This window comes from Perna viridis, chromosome 10, assembly GCF_037379345.1.
Source record: "Perna viridis isolate PV_CMFRI_1.1 ecotype Kerala chromosome 10, ASM3737934v1, whole genome shotgun sequence".
Classification (NCBI taxonomy): Eukaryota; Metazoa; Mollusca; class Bivalvia; order Mytilida; family Mytilidae; genus Perna; species Perna viridis.
Genome location: NC_142454.1, coordinates 40,073,449 through 40,091,156, shown reverse-complemented (window position 1 = coordinate 40,091,156; position 17,708 = coordinate 40,073,449). Strand labels below are relative to the sequence as shown.

Below are 17,708 nucleotides of genomic sequence, written 5' to 3'. Positions count from 1 at the left end.
TATTACTCTACAAAAATACCTAGATTTCAGTAAATTAAATGGTAGGTATGAGATAATCACCCATTATGGACGACTGACACACAGACAGACAAGAAAAACAATATGTTTCACTTGGAAAGAAAAAAAACACACAAAAAAACAGACCGAACTACCTGAATGAGATCCAATCTTCCTTGGCCAGCTCCTGAAGTCCATTGTTGAAGGTATCATACAGACCCCACATTGACTCAAATGAAGACATATCCTGTTTCAGTTCAGCGGCAATCTCAAAATCTGGGATGTCCATACCAAAATGGTCACAGTCTTTCCTGTCATATAAAAGTCAAAATAAAAAAGTCAAAAGTACAACTTCCAAAGTCTAGTTCTGCTAAAGTTTCCTAAGCTGCACAACAAGAACGTCTCTAATGGACTCATAAATACTCTGCTTATAAATATAAATGAATTTAGTTTAAATTCATATTAAACTCAAAAGACAGGTACATAAAAAGCTTATTTTCTTATTGTATGTCTTCATTCCAAAACCTGCAATTCCACAAAAAGCCCCCCCCTTCCTACACACACACACACACACACACACACAAAATAAAACAGCATAACAATGCCTTACAAAAGTGTCTCTTTAGTCTTCTCCAGTTCTTCCCACTCTTGCTTCTTCTCCTTGATTATTTTCACAGCTGCTTCACATTTCTTCCTATCCCCATCCAGGGCATCATCTCCAGGTTTCAGCTGGTGCCATCTGGCAGCAAACTTCTCTATGTCCTGTTTGAAGGCTTTGACTCTGGAGTCTACATTGCTCTTCATTACCTCAACCTAAAACAAGATATGTGAACAGGCAGTCAAACAGGCTGATTGTATAACTCCAAAACTTTGCTTGTGAGAGTATAAAAATAAAATTTTAAGCACCAACACTGACATAACACTGTATACTTCTTACAAGTTTTGGTATAATACAACCCATCTTCATGAAATAAATTCCGTTGCACAGAGATAACCAGAGTTATATCATGGACATATTTTGTCCTCAACTTAGTTGCCTGAGGCAATTTTGAGTTTGATTTGTGGAAATATTATCACTTGCCTTTGGTACTGAGCAGTAACAATTATCAGCACACAACAATATAGCCATATTTATACTGTTTTTATTGGCCATTCATTCTTCACTCCTATCAGAAACTAGCTAAGCACCCCCTCCCCCCCCCAAAAAAAAAAGCTTTCCCAGATTATGCTTCACTACTAACCTGTTCTTTGACCATAAGTTGCTGACTTTCCATCATCAACTCAAGATTTTCTTGGAAAGTCTATTGTTGGTTCAGTGCCACCACTGGGCCCCATAAAAAACAGCAACAAAAAACTCTCAATTGCTCAAGTGATTACCTGCTCTTTGACCATTAGCTGGGGACTTTCAATCATCTAGTCAAACTTGATCCAGAAAGATTGGATTCAGTTAGGTGAGTCCATCGTCACCCCCTCCCAAAACAACAACAAAAAAATCAAACCACAGGATTCACAAATCTGTATCTATTGGCCATTCATTCTTCACTCCTGTCAGAAACTAGCTAAGCACCACCACCCTCAACAAAAAAAAAAAAAAAAAAAAAAAAAAAGACGCTTTCCCAGAATATGCTATACTACCAACCTGTTCTTTGACCATCAGCTGGTGACTTTCCATCATCAACTCAAATTTATCCCAGAAAGCCTGCAGTTGGTTCAGTGAGTCTACACCACCACCAGCTACAGACCTCAGTAGTTTGTTCTTGGCCTCTGCTTTCTCAAACAATGGCTTCACCTGTTAAAATGAAATATTGGTCATCAGATGTATCGTTTCAATACTGTAAATTTTGCATGTGTTGATTATTTTGCCTTTCAACAAAATCCTATTTATATGTTTGTAATGTAAAAAATCTGCTTCAGTTCTGTTGCATACAATAACATTCCGATCACATTTTTGCAATGCATTGAAACATCACATTTCTTTACAGTTCTCTATTACTGTGACAACAAGGTTTCAATAAGTAACTGCCACAAAAAATATACATATACAACAAACTTGCAACTGCTGAGACATTTGAAGTATAAACCAAGGAAGGGGTATGTTTTCAAAAAGCAACATTTCACTTATTGATTTTATCTGACATTTTTTTTTATTAATACATGTATTTTAAAACTCTCAACAATCTTTTACAATATAATCACATTGAACTTGCAAAAATATATTTGGATTCGAAATTGACCAATTCACTGGTGACATGTCATTATCAACTCAAACTGTGCTGATGAAAAATTGGTTGTGTGCCATCAAAGGTGAAAAAAGCCTAATCAGGAGACAAAAAGTAGTCTTACAATATTTCTAATTTAAATATCAAGGTGTCATAGAAGATTTTTCTTTTAAGTAATTTCAAAGGCCTTAAAGTGCCTGGGTCAGACTCAGAACTTACCTCTCTCTTGGTCTTCAAGAACTCAGCATGTTTAGCATTAGCTTCTCCTATCTCCTCTACACTCTGAGGTCGTTTGGAGAGGGTCTCCATGGCCTCCTTGAGGAATGTGTCAATGGTGTTGACCTCTGTTGTAATTGACTTCCTCAGAGAGTTCAGTAGAGCATCAAACAGTCGCTGAATGTGGTCATCAATTACTGCCTTAACAGGAGTTGTGTTGACTGTTATACAGTCAATCTTGATCTGACTGTTACAATGCAAAATAACTGATTAATCGATTTATTATTGAACTGACTGTAATTTGAGATGTTTAAAAATGAAATAAGACTCATTTACTACATGTAAGTGAAGAATTGGTTAACAAGGAACCTGTAAATGCAAACACACAATAAATACAGTTAATATATTAATTTTCGCAGATTCTGCCATGTGAACATATTCCAGGTAATCAATTTCGGCGGTTTCAAAAAATGATAACTGTTTCATGGTGTTAAAAATCAATTTTGTGAGTACTATTTTTTGAGCTTTTATGTACATTTTGAAAAAAAGTGAAAATTACTTTTACAGTATATTAAGGAGGTAAACCTAGGGTAAGGGACAAAACTCTTATAAATTACTGAAGCATTTGTATTCAGCATTTGATATCCATCTCATGAAAACATCTACGTAACTTGGACTAATTTCATTCTGTTCATTCTGTTTCAAAGGAAAGCTTGAAAGGTTTTGGTGAAATTGAATATGATACAAACACATCACCGATTTCAAGAGTTATTTCCGTTACCCTAGGTCTAACTCCTTAAGAAAAAATTGCTAGGAATAATCATTAATGTTTCTAGTCGACATCCACTAACACAAACAACAAAAATTACCGCTAATATTAATATAAATTTTTCATACTGTGTACACATTTTACATCATTAACACCTAACTAAATTCTCTTCTTCAAAAATCATACAAACAATTTCAGGGATGTGTAATTATAATATAATTCATTAATAAGTTGAACACCATTAAAAAACACATATGAGTACTTACTTGGGCAGTTTTTCAGCATCTCTCCCTCTAACTTTAAGAGCCTTGAAGTTTTTCTCCCAGTCTGAGAGTTGTGTAAGATTGTCTTCAACAAACTGATCAAGATCCAGTGCTCCTAGGACCACCCAGTTCTGTAAAGCAAAATATTTAGTTAAGCATTGTATAAAAATAGGGATGGCAAAATATATGAAGTCTATTACTCGAGCACTGGGTCATAATATTCACGAGTACTCAAGTACTCTGATAAACTTCTGTTAACCAACATATTTTCGCAAGCAATTAAGTTTTACTCATTTTGTAAGCAAGTAAATCTGAAAAAAATAAGTCACCACAGATAATTCTCTTTAAAATAGAACAAATTTCTGAGGGAGACTTAGATGTGCGATTATATCACTGCACAATTGGACTGACTTCCTTAAATTGCAAAAAAATAAGCATATGCGAAATTATATTGATTTACAGTAATAATTCTCATTTGAAAGATTCCTAATGTGGTAAGTTATTATTCTTCCAATTTTTCACCACTGCAACATAAAGTTGCACACACTGTTGTGCTATGCATAACATCACTTGCACAGGAATATGACATGAATTGCTAACAACATATGCCTTATCAATATAAAACTACCCGGTACAAATGTACATACCAAATTTGAAATCAATCCTCCACTGAAAGCTGAGATTTTTGTGATGAAAAATTTTCTTTAGCATTCAATTAAGTGGAAAATGACTAAGTCCCATAAAGCAGGAAGTTGATATTGGAAAATTAAAAATCAATTACGACATGTGCCTTGTCTATATAAACCCTGACACCAAATTTGAAAACTACTTATTCATTGGAAGCCGACAACTGCGACAAAAATTCAAATGGATGGAATGAGTGATGGATGAACATGGTAATTCCAATATCACCCACTCATTGATAAAAGCAAACATTAGTATACAGCTAAAATAATTGTTTTTTTTATTTTTTTAAATACATTGTTATATCAACATGAACATCTACAGCTACTTAGCTAATTAAGTTCCTGCCAAGATTAATTTTAAAGTCCAAGCTACTTTGTCTGCTAATAAAATAAATTGCATTGTCATATAAACATCTTTAGCTACTTTAAAACACGAAAAGTTCCTGTCAAGATATCAAGCTATAAACATGTACTCTGAAGTATTGTAAATATCTAATGTAAATTCCGTCTGTTTATAATGTTACCTTGAACTGGTCCTGGGCTTCATCAAGCCTTCGGAACAGTACTTCCGCTTTCTTGTAGCATGTGATAAATCCCTCAGCATTTCTGTCAATGATTGCTGGGAAGATAAGAGCAGAGGAAGGGGCATCCTCACTCACTCCCTTGAAGTGGTTAGGGATACTGATAAATCTCTTCATCTCCCTGAAGTATTTGGCTTTGATCTCTTCAAATGGTGGTCTGAACTGAAGCTGTTGTTGTCTATAAAAGAAAGGAATCATTTTAAGGTTACAATGTGTTCTGAGAATTGTTTCTGTCATGCAATTTTATTTTTATACCCCACCACACAAAGTGGCATGGTATTATGTGATATCCTCCAAAAAGTTGTATGTCTGCCTGTCTCCTGAGGGTTTCCAGATGATAATGGATCAATGATTTTTTTTTTTAAACTTTGGAAAGTTGTTACAAGTGCACCTGGTCCATACTCCAGTTTTTAGCAGAGTCTTGGTTGTTCATTTTTCTGCTTTTTCTTGTAGTTTACTTGTGTTTTGTCTGCATTCTTGTTCTAGTCCGCAGGTTTTGTTCAATTTAGGTAGCTACATGTTTTTGGTAATATATGGGTTCAAAAGTGCATTTAAACTGATAAATAAAGGCCTAAAAATGTCTTATTTGAAACTGACATTCATAGACTTCAGAAGATATTTGATTAAAATAGGTTTCTGGTTAACTCAGGGTAGGTTTAGATAAGTTTTGTATTTTTATCTGAAGAAACATTACCTGTACGTAAGCTCAACTTTGATCTCTGGGAGGTTTTCATTCAGAGCCTCTAGTCCCATCTGATATTGATGTTCAAGGGCTTTATATAACTGTCTATCCCAGTGGGCTTTCCATGGCTTCATGTTCTCTGGGGAGAATCCCTAAAAACAATATTAATAAATGTAATATAAAAAAAGACAATGACTTAAATCCCAGGGAAAGAAATATGTTTTCAAGTCTAAATGAAATCAGTGTTGTTGACGAGCCAAGATTAAATGGTGCCATGTTGTCCTTTCTTGTTTGAGACAAACAAGAATTCCCAAGCTCTCTAATTGTATGTTAAATCACTTAAGAGACAGAATCTTTTCCAGAGTCATCAGGTACATCAAAAATTGACATCTCTACTATATTTACTAATTTCACTTATATACTATGCTGTTCACAGATTTTAGAATGTAAATAATAATGGTTGAAGAGTCTAGTAAAGTAACATTAAGTATAGACCAGTGTAGGAGTAAGGCAGATTTTATAGTAACAGTGATCCATTAAAATATTTTGCAGTTCTAATACATTCATTCTGATACAGTCTGTTAGTGAGGGAAATACTCATACATGTTTCAGTATTGGCAATAATAACCTTGTTACATTGCAGTAATCAAGCCTTTGCAATAATTAAACCATTGCAATAATTTTTAAGTGTAAACATTACTTGTTGCACAAGACCAGCCATCAAATGTCTAATGTCCATCAAACTATCCTTCCATTTCTGTTGCTGTCTCAATAAATCAATGTTCATCATCTGACAAACTTTCTCACTGATAGTAAAGTGAGATTTTCTCAGTCTCCTATTCTCAGTTGTCAGTCTCTCGGCAGCTTTCTGTAATTTTTTGATATAGTTATCAAGTTCTTCAGGATTATCCCATGTTATTTCTATATTATCTCCCTTGTTTTTACTTCCTGTAAAAGATATACATCACATTGTTTTATTTTTGACCTTTTCAAAGAATCAATTACTGTATATGAGTTAATTTTCGCGGCATATTTATTTTTGCTATTTTTGTGGTTGACAAAAGGGCGCAAAAAAATACTACCCCTAGCATCTGATTTCTATCACTTTAAAACATTTATCATTCTTTAAAAATCCAGGAATATGATCACTTAACAGAATCTTCAAAACTAATATGTTTAGAGTAAATGATAAAAGTTGAACTTCCTATGGCAGATATTTCATGAATTAAAGGACAAAAATGTTTATATCAATTGAAGAACCCTGTGTTATTCTAATCTGACACACTGAATCTGACATGCAACATAACAGAAGCAACAACCGACATGTAGACATGCTGTCCCACTCAGATACATTATTCTGCTACAAGCAAAAAAGTCCTCACTCTTTCTCTTTTTTACAGGTGACTGGAGGCAAGACAATGACTATCAATTTCAAATTTTGGGTATGATACGGCAACAGTTCTAACCCATGACCTCTCACACTTAAAACAAGCATGCTAGTACAAGACAACTAAAGCAAAAAAACATGCTCAGATTATCGCAGTCCTTTAAACTTAAACTCCCTTTATACAAAGCAAGTTTGTTAAAAACTTTTAAAAACAAATTTCTAAGTTCAAATTTTATTATGATACCTTGGAATAAAATTAAGCTAAAAACCTTATGATATAAATCTATACACATTATATTATCAGTTACCTGATCTTGGGTTCTTGACAAGTTTCTCAAAGGCCAGAGCCGACTCCAACATCATGGCTTTCTGACTGTGAATCATCTGTTGTTCTATAGTGTTGTAGAAGTGAGCAACCTAAGGCAAGAAAAATGTATATGAACCAAACAAGTACAGAAAAGGTCACTCCTTCAAAAAGCTTTATGAATTCAGAATTTTATTTGTATTGATTGGAAGTTGAACATAGCCTCAGAAATACATTGTACTTTGGTCAGCCATCTTTATGTTTATTTTGTTATGTTTTTTTACATGTGTATGCAGATTGTCGTCTGCTTCTTGTTTTCATGTTTAGGTCATGTGCTTAGATTTTGCTCTCCCTGTATTGTCCTATTTTTGATGATTCAGTATTTTTTGCCGATATTTGTGGGAAGTATTTGCATAGGGTATTTTGTTCATGCTTAGATACCTGTTTCAGTACAACCCCATGTCTATAGAACTTCTGAGCAGTATTGGAGACATGTTGTATCTTTGCTGGAACAGCAAACCCCATTGACCCTAGCTGTCTGACCTCTCTCATCAAGGTCACCAATCTATCACCATAGTTCACATGTAACTTTCCTGTTTTGTGGTTCAATTCCATTAACCTCCCACTGGTCTCCAAACTGACAAATTAAAATTAATTCATTCAATAAATGGAAAATTCTATAAATACATGACCCATAGACAAAAAAGTTGAATGTAAAATTCAGTATTTTCATCATGTACAGAACACTAGTAAATACTATTTTTTTTTGTTTCTAAGTAACAGACCTCTTCATGCTACTTCATATATAATCAGGTAGGGGACTAATTAAATATGCAACAACTCTGAAGTCACAATAAAATGTTTATGACATCTTTCTAATACATAGAAATAGTTGCAAGCAGGAGGTTCAGAATTAGTGTACTAATTTCAAAATAGATTTAAGAAGTGAGAAAAAAAATACAACCACTGCCAGAAAATGCAAGAATATGAAAATTTAAACATCTTTGGGAATCTGAGATTTCTTGGTCTAACACTCTCACGGATGAAATATTAAAATGTCTCTTAACTTGCCTGATTTTCACTTACATAAAATTTCACGATGATGTTTTCATGGTCATGAACTCAAGATGTCCCCAATAATTCAAATTCATGAAAGAATCAGCACTAACCTGAGAGGATTTTTTGTATCATTGATCTGATCCAGAATATCTCTGGACCAATCATCAAAACACTCATTTCTCCATGTTCTCATTTCCTCTAAAACGTCATGTCCATCTTTCTTGAACTTTTTATACCCAGCCAGATCTCCTAACAACGTCTCAGCTGTCTTCATTGTCTCTTCCAACTGTTCAATTTAAAGCATACAATTAGTAAGTCAAACCTGCTCTTAATCAAAACTCTTTAAAACAATAGGTCTGTTATGTAGTCCTGGCTGATAAAATTTCAGCAGTTATGACGAATTGACATTGAGGCTGATTCTTAATGTTCAACTAGAACAAACTTTATTTTAGTTATGTCAGTATCAGGGACGGATCCAGAATTTTATGAAGGGGGCGCGTAATTATGAGAATCAGTATAAAAAGAAACCAGATTATGACATGTTTAATGAATAAATATGATAAATTGCCATATTCAATACAATATTTGGCAAATTACGATAGATTTTTTTTTAAGGGGGCATACGCCCATTACGCCCTCACCTGAACCTGCCCCCAAGTATAATATGGCTAAAGAATTATATTTTGGTTGGGCTGTGCCGTTAAGTCTGTTGGGCCAAATGACTGATAACGTGGTCAGTAGGTTAAAGAAGTCATTTTCCTTCAATTTTCTCTTTGTTGAGGGCAACAAAAACTAACATTTCCTTCACCTCTTATTGGATAAAACTCAGTTCTGTCTCTTGTGTTTAAATACCTGATAATTCATTTCTCCTTTTAAGTTGCATGTTATAAGTTAATGTTATAAAAGTTCTCCATACTATCAATTAAATAAATCGCTTTTATCTTTAATTCCCAGTCTTAACTGTTTTAGAAAAATCATAATTTAAAATTTGTCCTATGTATTTCTTACCCTGGCTTCAGTTTGCCTGACAAATACAATAGCATTGACAACTTCTGGCAAGTTTTTGCCCTTTGGTATGCCCTTGCCTCCCGCTCTTTGGCCTGTCTTTTTCTGGAAATCATCCTCTGCTTCTCTGATCTGTACTGTCAACTGACCAAGTAAAGTTTCCCTACAATGTAACAATACAAGAATTTTAGATCTTTTAATACAAGGGAAGTAATAACTTAGTATCCAAAACTAAAAGGCATGAGCCAAGAAGACATGGAGGCCCATGCCAAATTTTAAAGCAGAAATTTCAAAATATTCCCTTGAAGGATTCCCCAAACTACCTTTTTTTACATCTATTATACAAATGTGTTAAAGTATTAATATATTTACATCATCTGAAAGAGTATGTATTTCCATTCACATGTCATACACAGCTAAATGTGCTATATATGATGATCATATAGTGCTCGATTCATATGACAATCATATGATATTTAACATATGCTAATTATATGATTATCATATGATTTTTATATGTTAATTTTGGCTTGTTTGTGAAAAACATATCATTATCATGCGATAATCATGCGATGATCATATGTACACTGAAACATATGATAATCATATGGTGCTCGATTCATATGATAATCATATGAAGCAAGCCATATGAGTATCATGTGTAGCCACATTTGCCTGTGTACATGAAGAATGTATGACATCCATAAATAAACAATAAGCAAAATGTATATTTAGTGGTTATGTAGATAATTTTATAATTATAATTTATAACAATAGTTTATAATCACACAACAAAAAGGAATGAACTTTCCCTCTTTTCTTTCTTCATGTTCGATTTAAACTATGAGAAAGTACAAGAAAATACCTCATACTAAAAACTCTTTATGAAAAATATCAATGTCGAGATATTCTAAATTCCTTTTGACATATTTTCCCTTCATTATCTCCCCTCCCTGCTAACATCTAACCATTCTAATATTTCATAAAAAATATTAAAGGTCATTTATTGATAAACCTTAATAAAAGTTCTACCAGAAGAAAGTGAATATTTAAAGTAAATATAAAGTATGGTAAGTACAATAAGAGTCTAAAAATGATCAAATTTCGAGGGTCATAGTCTACAGCAGGGGGTCCAGGCGAAGGCGTAATGGGCGTACCTCCCCCTTTTTCAAAGAAAAAAGAAAACAAACCAAAAACTATCGTTGTTTGCTCAATATTGTATTGACTATGGCAATTTTTCATACATATTCATTAAACAGGTCATAACCTGTTTTCCTTTTACACTGATTCTCGTAATGACACCTCCTCTTCATAAAATCCAGGATCTGCCCCTGCAAAGCCCAGTGCTAGTTAAAATCCCTAAAAATAAGATCTATAGACTATACCTTTCAGTCACCATATCTTTGTTAATGTTAGGCCTTTTGATCAACTCCTTATACCTCTGGAATTCTCTTAACAACTGCAAAATATATAAGAGCATTAATCTAAAATACAATTCCACCATTGTAAAATTTAAAAAAAAAATCTTATTTACATGATTCAGAGATTTTGAACATCTAGAATTTGGTATTATTATACCTGAAAACTTCCAGAAATAACCATCAAAGTGTTTGTAAAGTTTGCCTGTGTAAGATACTGATAGGCAAAATTTAGGTGAAATGCACTCTGGAAAAATGGCGGGAAAATTTTCCCACACTTATTCCTTTTATAAGCCGTCAAAAAATATCTTATGTCACAGATGCTTCAGGATAAATTTATATAGCTTTTTAGATGTTTTCTAGAGTACTGAATATATTTTAGGCAAAAAAGACCAAGTTGAGAATTATGATGTGCCACCCAATGCCTGATTCTTATACAAAATGATACTTAAGTTTCTGCTTGCTGCATTTTTTTCAAAACTTCAAACTCTGTTATTTCAAGAAGAATTAAGAGTAAAGTAATAGAAATATTAGGCAATTCACCCTTTTCAATTTCTTATTATAAAATAAAATTCCATCTTATAAAAATAGCTTTCTAAGAAATCATTAGTGTAAATTTAGAAATATTCATAAGAAAGTTATTTTCACTACATTTGAGATAATAAAATATCTGTAAAAATAACCCACAAGGCAAAATATCCTCTCCTATTTAAAATGAAAAGATGTATGATTGCAAAATTTACACACACACATAATATTTACTCAGCAATTCGTGAACATAACCATCCCATAAAACTTTCAGCAGTTACAGTATTACCTGCTGGGGATAGCCTTCCATTCCTTTCAACTGCTGCCTCAGTTTTCCAGCAATTTTCTGTTCAACAGGGGCCATAACTCTGTCATACTGAGCCACTGCTGCATTCCATAGTGGCTGAGTATAAGGATTATACTGCAGTGGGTTCAGTCCAAGAAAGGAAGTGAAAGCTTCATTGGTTCTCAATTCTTTCTGTTCTTGGCCACTGAGAAGTCTAATCTGCTGTTCGTGTACAATTCTCAGGGTCAAAATCTACAATTAAATGAATTCAAAAATTAAACAATTAACACATCAATTGCCATGTATACAAAGAGTAATCAGGGGAACCAAGGTTATAGCGGTAATCAAAAGAATGCAATCCTGGGACAAAGACCACACATGGAAAACAGACACACACAACAAAGAACATAAAGTAACCAAAATCATACATACAAAGTAACAAAAGCAAATGAGCAACTCAGACTCTACTAAAAACTGGGTGCATGGACCAGGTGCACCGGTAGGGTAAGCGTCCTTAAATAGTCCATTTGAACAGACTTCATTTTAGAAAACCAACACACAAAATAAAAATCTACCAAAATTTAAAGTATATATACAGTATGATAAGAGTTGTAATGGTGAAATCCATATTTGAAAAAGTGAAATTCAACAAACTTTAGAGCAACTGGAAATCTAATTTGTTTTTTTTTAAATCTTACATGGTATACAAAATGAGATTTGTTATGTTTTTTTTTTTTAATTTTACATGGTATACAAAATACAGAGTACTGTCCTCTACTTTCATTCTACTTTCAAATTTAACATGTAAATGTTTGTGTGCATTTACATGTATTATAGTTTAGGGCTTTTCTACAGATAATTTGGATGGTTAATTTTTGCGTTGGACTTTTATCCAATACATTATTCATACTAGTAACTGCAATATGCATTTCATAATTCATCCCAAACATAACTTAAAAGCTTTCTTTTAATTGAGACTAAAAGAAGTTATTCTGGAATGCATGTACTTTAACTGAAATAAAGGGAGCATTTTTCCATATCAAATAACCTCATGAAAATGTCCCCAAATAAAGACAAACTTTACCTCATTTAACCTCTCAGCAAGCTTCTTCAGGTTGTCTGAAAAATACCTCTCTCCTCTCCATGGATGAGCTTTGAAGTTCTTCCAAAACTGAGTAGTCAAAGTCTCACAAACACCTTGCCACCTCTCACATATAGCCACTGCTGACCTTAGAGATTCCTTTACAGGGCCAAACTTTCCTCCCCAAAGGTCTTCTTCAGAAAGTTTTCTCTGAATATACCGACCTAAAGATCCACCTGTTTTAAGCAAGAAATTAGTTCTTTAATTAACTCTATGTACAACAAGAATGACAAATCAGTTTAAATTATTTCAACAAGTAGCACATGAATAATCAACAGTGTAAGAAAGCATGCTTACCAAACTGATTCACATTTTTGGTGATTCATGTATAATCATTTGCAGCAGAATAGTTTCTCTAATTAACCATAAGGCACTAGAACCGCTTTTATTTTTCTTTAATTTTAAAAACGTTGTGAAGGATAGGTTTTTTAATATTGTTGCTGAATGAGTAATACTATAATTTTAGGCTATGCCTATGATGAACTAAGCTCATTGTTTGTTTATGGTGCACCTCCATGTTGATTTGGGCGAACTTCATTTGGTGAGGAGAATGTGTGGGACTTTCTTCTGGGAAAGCTTAATACATTTCTGCACAGCCAATAATTGCCAATTATTAAATAAATAAATATAAAATCGTATCAATTGCACATTAGGGGGAGACTTCCAGAGAATCAATGAAAAAATTAAAATCCCCGATATAAATGTGTCAGATTTGTGGGATGTTTTTTGGTTAATATTATAATGTTTTTGTGAAAAATACTAAAGAACTGAATTTTTATAAAAAAAAAAGTTTGCTTTTACATAAAAAATCTCCCACATGAGACAGTGTCAAGAGAGAATCAAACATAGACAGGTAAGTGGAAGAGACTTTGTAGGATTGTGTACTTTTCAATGTGTTTGTGTAAAGAACAAGATTTAAAATTATTATTATGTGTTAAACCTTATAAACAAAATGCCTAGTAATCAAAAGTCAACAGAATTTGTACAATTTTTTGTTACCTATAACATCCATCAAATGTTTCATTCTAGGTTCAGGGTATGGGTCAAACTCAATACACTTCCACACATCATCAAGTGCATCTTGGGTAATATCAACCAGCTCCATCACATCTTGCAGTGACATGGCATCTAGACCACCAAAGTCTTTGGAAACTGGCTTGAACAAGTCACAATAAGTGGCTGCTCTCTCATCTCTCTTGGCCATGTCCCCCCAGTATTGAAACTCATCTACTGGAGTCAATATATCTATAAAGTCAACAATATACATTTGAATCTGCCATAAAAAGCCTTTACAACACTTTGGTCTTGATGGTTGGAAACCATTATTTAAAGAATTAAGTGTTAGCAAGAAACACTACTATAAGCTTGAAACTATCAATGTTTTCGTAATTCCCAAAAATTTGAATGATTTGTAGTCACCATTTAAAAGGCAAAACAAATCTGTTTCCTAATTCTTGACCAGCCTTTAATTCAATACCCCATCGGCATCCTGCATTCAAAGCAATGTCTATAAATAATGTATATTCTGGATTAATATAAGTATTTTCTCATTTTATTAAATTTCTGCTCCTTATGCCAACTGATTAAGAATTATCTGGCAGACTACAATAAGATAAACAAAAGATTTTCAAGTGTTGCACCAACTCTTCACAGTCAACAAAAAGAATCACACCCAAAATGTAAATGCAAAAACAATCTCAATGCTATAAAAAAAAATTCATCCTTTTCAGAACTACAAAAATATGATAAAGGTACAATTAAACAGGCATGTATTTCTCACTTAAAATACTTACTTCCTAGATTTTCTGAGTCATCTTCTTTCCCTCGCCCTCTAAATGACGGATCTTGTTTTCTCATTGCAGCTCCAAGGCCAGCCTCTAACTCACTAATCAAACTTTGAAGTTTCGGATCCAAATTTCTGCTCCATTTTCCATCCTCTAACATTAATGGGGCATATACCTTCTGTACAGCATGATACAAGGTGTTCAGTGGCGAGTCGACCATCGACGATACGATAATGTTATTATGGAGATTATCTGGTGTGATGACATCAGGTCGTATTTTAAAGAAAACTATAACTTGTTCCTTATTTTCATTTGGTTCAACCTGCAAGACAAAAACAAATTTATATGAAAGATAATTATATAAAGTTAAGCTACATGTATACAGAGGTGATTTTACGAGGTCATCAAACAAAGCGGAAATTGTAAAAAAAGAATTGTAACAGTAAAATCTGGATTTCAATTAGCAGAATTCCACTAAAAAGTGAAAAAAAAATCATCCCTGTTTGTACCTCGTTTTTTCAAATCAAGTAATTCACTTAGATGTGCAGTCATATAGAAAGTTCAAACCTTTTGACTAGACATACATTATAATCAGAATTGTATTCAGTTTATAGTTAGAAGTTTAGTTTTACACAGATTCAAAATGCAAAGGAACTGACATAAAAACTATGTATAAGTTGTCTAGTTCAACCAGGGTTTTGTTTACATGAGTTCAAATTTATTCAGGGAAAATCAAGGTTCAGTTTAAAACAGGTCACATATCTACTGTTTATTCAGAGTTCAGTTTTAATATTTTTCCAGTACATTATTTAGCTTTCGGTTTACAAGGCACTACTATCTGACCATGCTGACATACATGTTACTGTCTGCCACGTTTCTTACATACGTATGTGTCTAAAAAGGCAGTATGTTGACATTCAAGTCTTAAAACTTATGTTAGTTTGGCTTTACTGGAATATTCTCTAGATAGATGTACAACTTACCTTATTATAAAAATTTATCCTTTTTCCCTCATTTTTACCAGCCAAAACACTAGCATTGCCATCATCCAAAAAATTATTTAGAGACCTGGAATCAGCTAAAGAAGTGATGACATTATCTGACACTGCTATGCCAAAATAATTGGCAGTAGTGGCCAGCACATAATCTTTACGTGAGTCTCCAGGCATGATGCTGTTAATCCATTTTCTGAAAAATCAATTAAATGGGATAATAACATACATTGTAGGTAAAAATTATTAAAATCTCTGAAAGCATTTTTTGAGATACGGTATGATTGTTGACATGTGGTAAGGGTCAAAGTAGAAAAATATTGTCGTTATAATATTAGTATGATTTTTCCATTTTGGTCCAGATACAAACAGTTCCTTGATAAATTTAGCTCTACTGCATAAAATTCTACCAAAATCAGTCTCTTGGCATCCTGGTCTTTTATATTACTTCATTTGGCAGATCATCACTTTCACGTAAGCTTCACAAAATCTGATATAACTTTCTGTTCCAGTGACGGATCCAGTGGGGGTGCAGTGGATTGGCACCCTTTTTTTTTAAATTTGTCTTTTTCATGTGCAAAATTGACAAGAAATGACAATTAATGTCCAAGGACCCCCTTTTGCTATGAAACCTGGCTTGCATCCTTCCTTTTCAAAGTGTCTGAATCCGCCCCTGTGTTCCAAGAAGTCAATTCAATTTTTCAAGGGGCACATGTGTGAGATTTGGCAAAAGTTTTAAAGAGAGAAAACAATACATTGTAGATCAATCAGCTTCAAATGTTGGCATGCTGGTCCATTAAAACAATAACTCTCACCAATTTCTTATCATTAAAGAGTAAACTTGCTTACAAAAAAATTACCCCAAGTCAGCACGTGTACGACAACATTCCAAAATATAATTAGATTCTATATACAAAATGTACAAGAAACAAGTTTCAAGGAATTAATATTGTAAATCTATTGGATCACCCATATAACACAATACATGTATATAATTTTTGTACATGTATTTTTTTTGTATAAAAATTGTATGTGTTTGGAAAAATATTAAATAAGATCAGACAATACTGTAATGATTTCGATTTCAAGTTATTATTTAAAGTTTTTAATGTTTTTGGAACAATTTTTCAACAGGTGAATGTTGTTGACTAGTTAAACAATTTGGTTTCCCCATTTTGTTGCATGATTGACAGTTTAATGACAATATTTCTTAATGACTATGTAAACACCTGTGTGTGCTTTGATGTACAGTATATGTTCTCATGAGAGATTTTGGAGTTAAGAAATCAATGGTATAGAGGTTTTCCTAGACCAATTTAGCATGGCACTGCACCATGCCTCCATCTTCTAGTACCATGCTGCCCTCATCATGAATTTTACAATGTGCCCCTAGTTGCCATACCCAACTTTCAAGTTACAATTAATTTAATTATTTTCAACTAATTTGCATGTTAAAATGTACTCCTGTTGTGTTGACATCCAATAATGATATTTCTACAATACCATACTTAGGTGAAGCATGTTTATTGCAGATTTCAGTAAATAAATTGCCCTAGTGTCAAGGTGGGGTACCCCTCTGTGATGGTCGAGTGCCCTCAAAATACTTAAATAACCATGCCTTCACAAATTCCTGGAGAAAGCACTATTTTACTTTTTAATGAATTGAGTTACTGTGGTTTAAAATACCATTTCCAGAAATTCCATTACAGTTGTTGCAATAATAAAGAACTCCTAAATTATTTACATATATTTAATGGGTACCAGAGTGATATAACAATAAACAAGAGCCTTAATTTATTGAAATAACATCATTTATTGGAATGTTTTGATTGAAGTATAGTGATTCATTAAAATTGTTATGATCTCTTAACAAGTTTTTAATCACTTAATACTTTAAATAGGTCTTAATAAGTTAATTGCAGCAATACTTCCACAATACATGTAAATCACTTAGTAAATACAGGTAGAAATACCTGAACAATACATATACTGTAGATAAACTTCAACAATACTTCCAAATCACTTATTAGATATACAGGTAAATTACAGGTACATGGACCCTATGGCTGTGTAAACAAGAAGTACTCGAAAGAATAATTCTTTTATTTTTAACATTAATAACAAGTAGCAAATAGGCTCGATTTATACCGAAGTTCGCATGTAACATTTATGACATGACAATCAATTTCTGACTTTGTTATTCTTCATTTTTCTTAATGAATAGATATTTGTGTATAGAAATACCTTGCTGAATAATTTGTTAGTAACCAGTAGAACTCAGTGCAGAATTTCTATCTTCTGGAATGCACAGAGGAGATTTATGAAACGGTAGATCTGATTGGTTGAGTTGGACGCTCATCGTCAATGGCCAATCAGTGTAAGTTTAAGAAA

General features: G+C 33.2%; 1 protein-coding gene across 4 annotated transcripts in view; it reads right to left on the bottom strand.

Moving 5' to 3' along the window:
- The window catches only part of LOC148605753 (cytoplasmic dynein 2 heavy chain 1-like), a 73,366-nt gene extending 55,705 nt beyond the window's left edge, over positions 1-17,661 (bottom strand). For all 4 annotated transcript variants that reach the window (XM_088550927.1, XM_088550928.1, XM_088550930.1 and 1 more), the window contains exons 1-19: positions 17,562-17,661; positions 15,309-15,513; positions 14,335-14,647; positions 13,541-13,786; positions 12,485-12,717; positions 11,404-11,652; positions 10,554-10,627; positions 9,172-9,331; positions 8,274-8,449; positions 7,546-7,741; positions 7,109-7,217; positions 6,114-6,361; positions 5,426-5,565; positions 4,675-4,909; positions 3,468-3,595; positions 2,436-2,679; positions 1,637-1,786; positions 608-810; positions 153-308 (exon numbers count right to left, since the gene is read on the bottom strand). In XM_088550927.1, the coding sequence (XP_088407053.1) occupies positions 153-308; positions 608-810; positions 1,637-1,786; positions 2,436-2,679; positions 3,468-3,595; positions 4,675-4,909; positions 5,426-5,565; positions 6,114-6,361; positions 7,109-7,217; positions 7,546-7,741; positions 8,274-8,449; positions 9,172-9,331; positions 10,554-10,627; positions 11,404-11,652; positions 12,485-12,717; positions 13,541-13,786; positions 14,335-14,647; positions 15,309-15,494 (3,446 nt within the window). In that variant the 5' untranslated portion in view covers positions 15,495-15,513; positions 17,562-17,661. The remainder of the gene's footprint in view (positions 1-152; positions 309-607; positions 811-1,636; positions 1,787-2,435; positions 2,680-3,467; positions 3,596-4,674; positions 4,910-5,425; positions 5,566-6,113; positions 6,362-7,108; positions 7,218-7,545; positions 7,742-8,273; positions 8,450-9,171; positions 9,332-10,553; positions 10,628-11,403; positions 11,653-12,484; positions 12,718-13,540; positions 13,787-14,334; positions 14,648-15,308; positions 15,514-17,561) is intronic.
- Between the last annotated feature and the right edge of the window lie 47 nt (positions 17,662-17,708).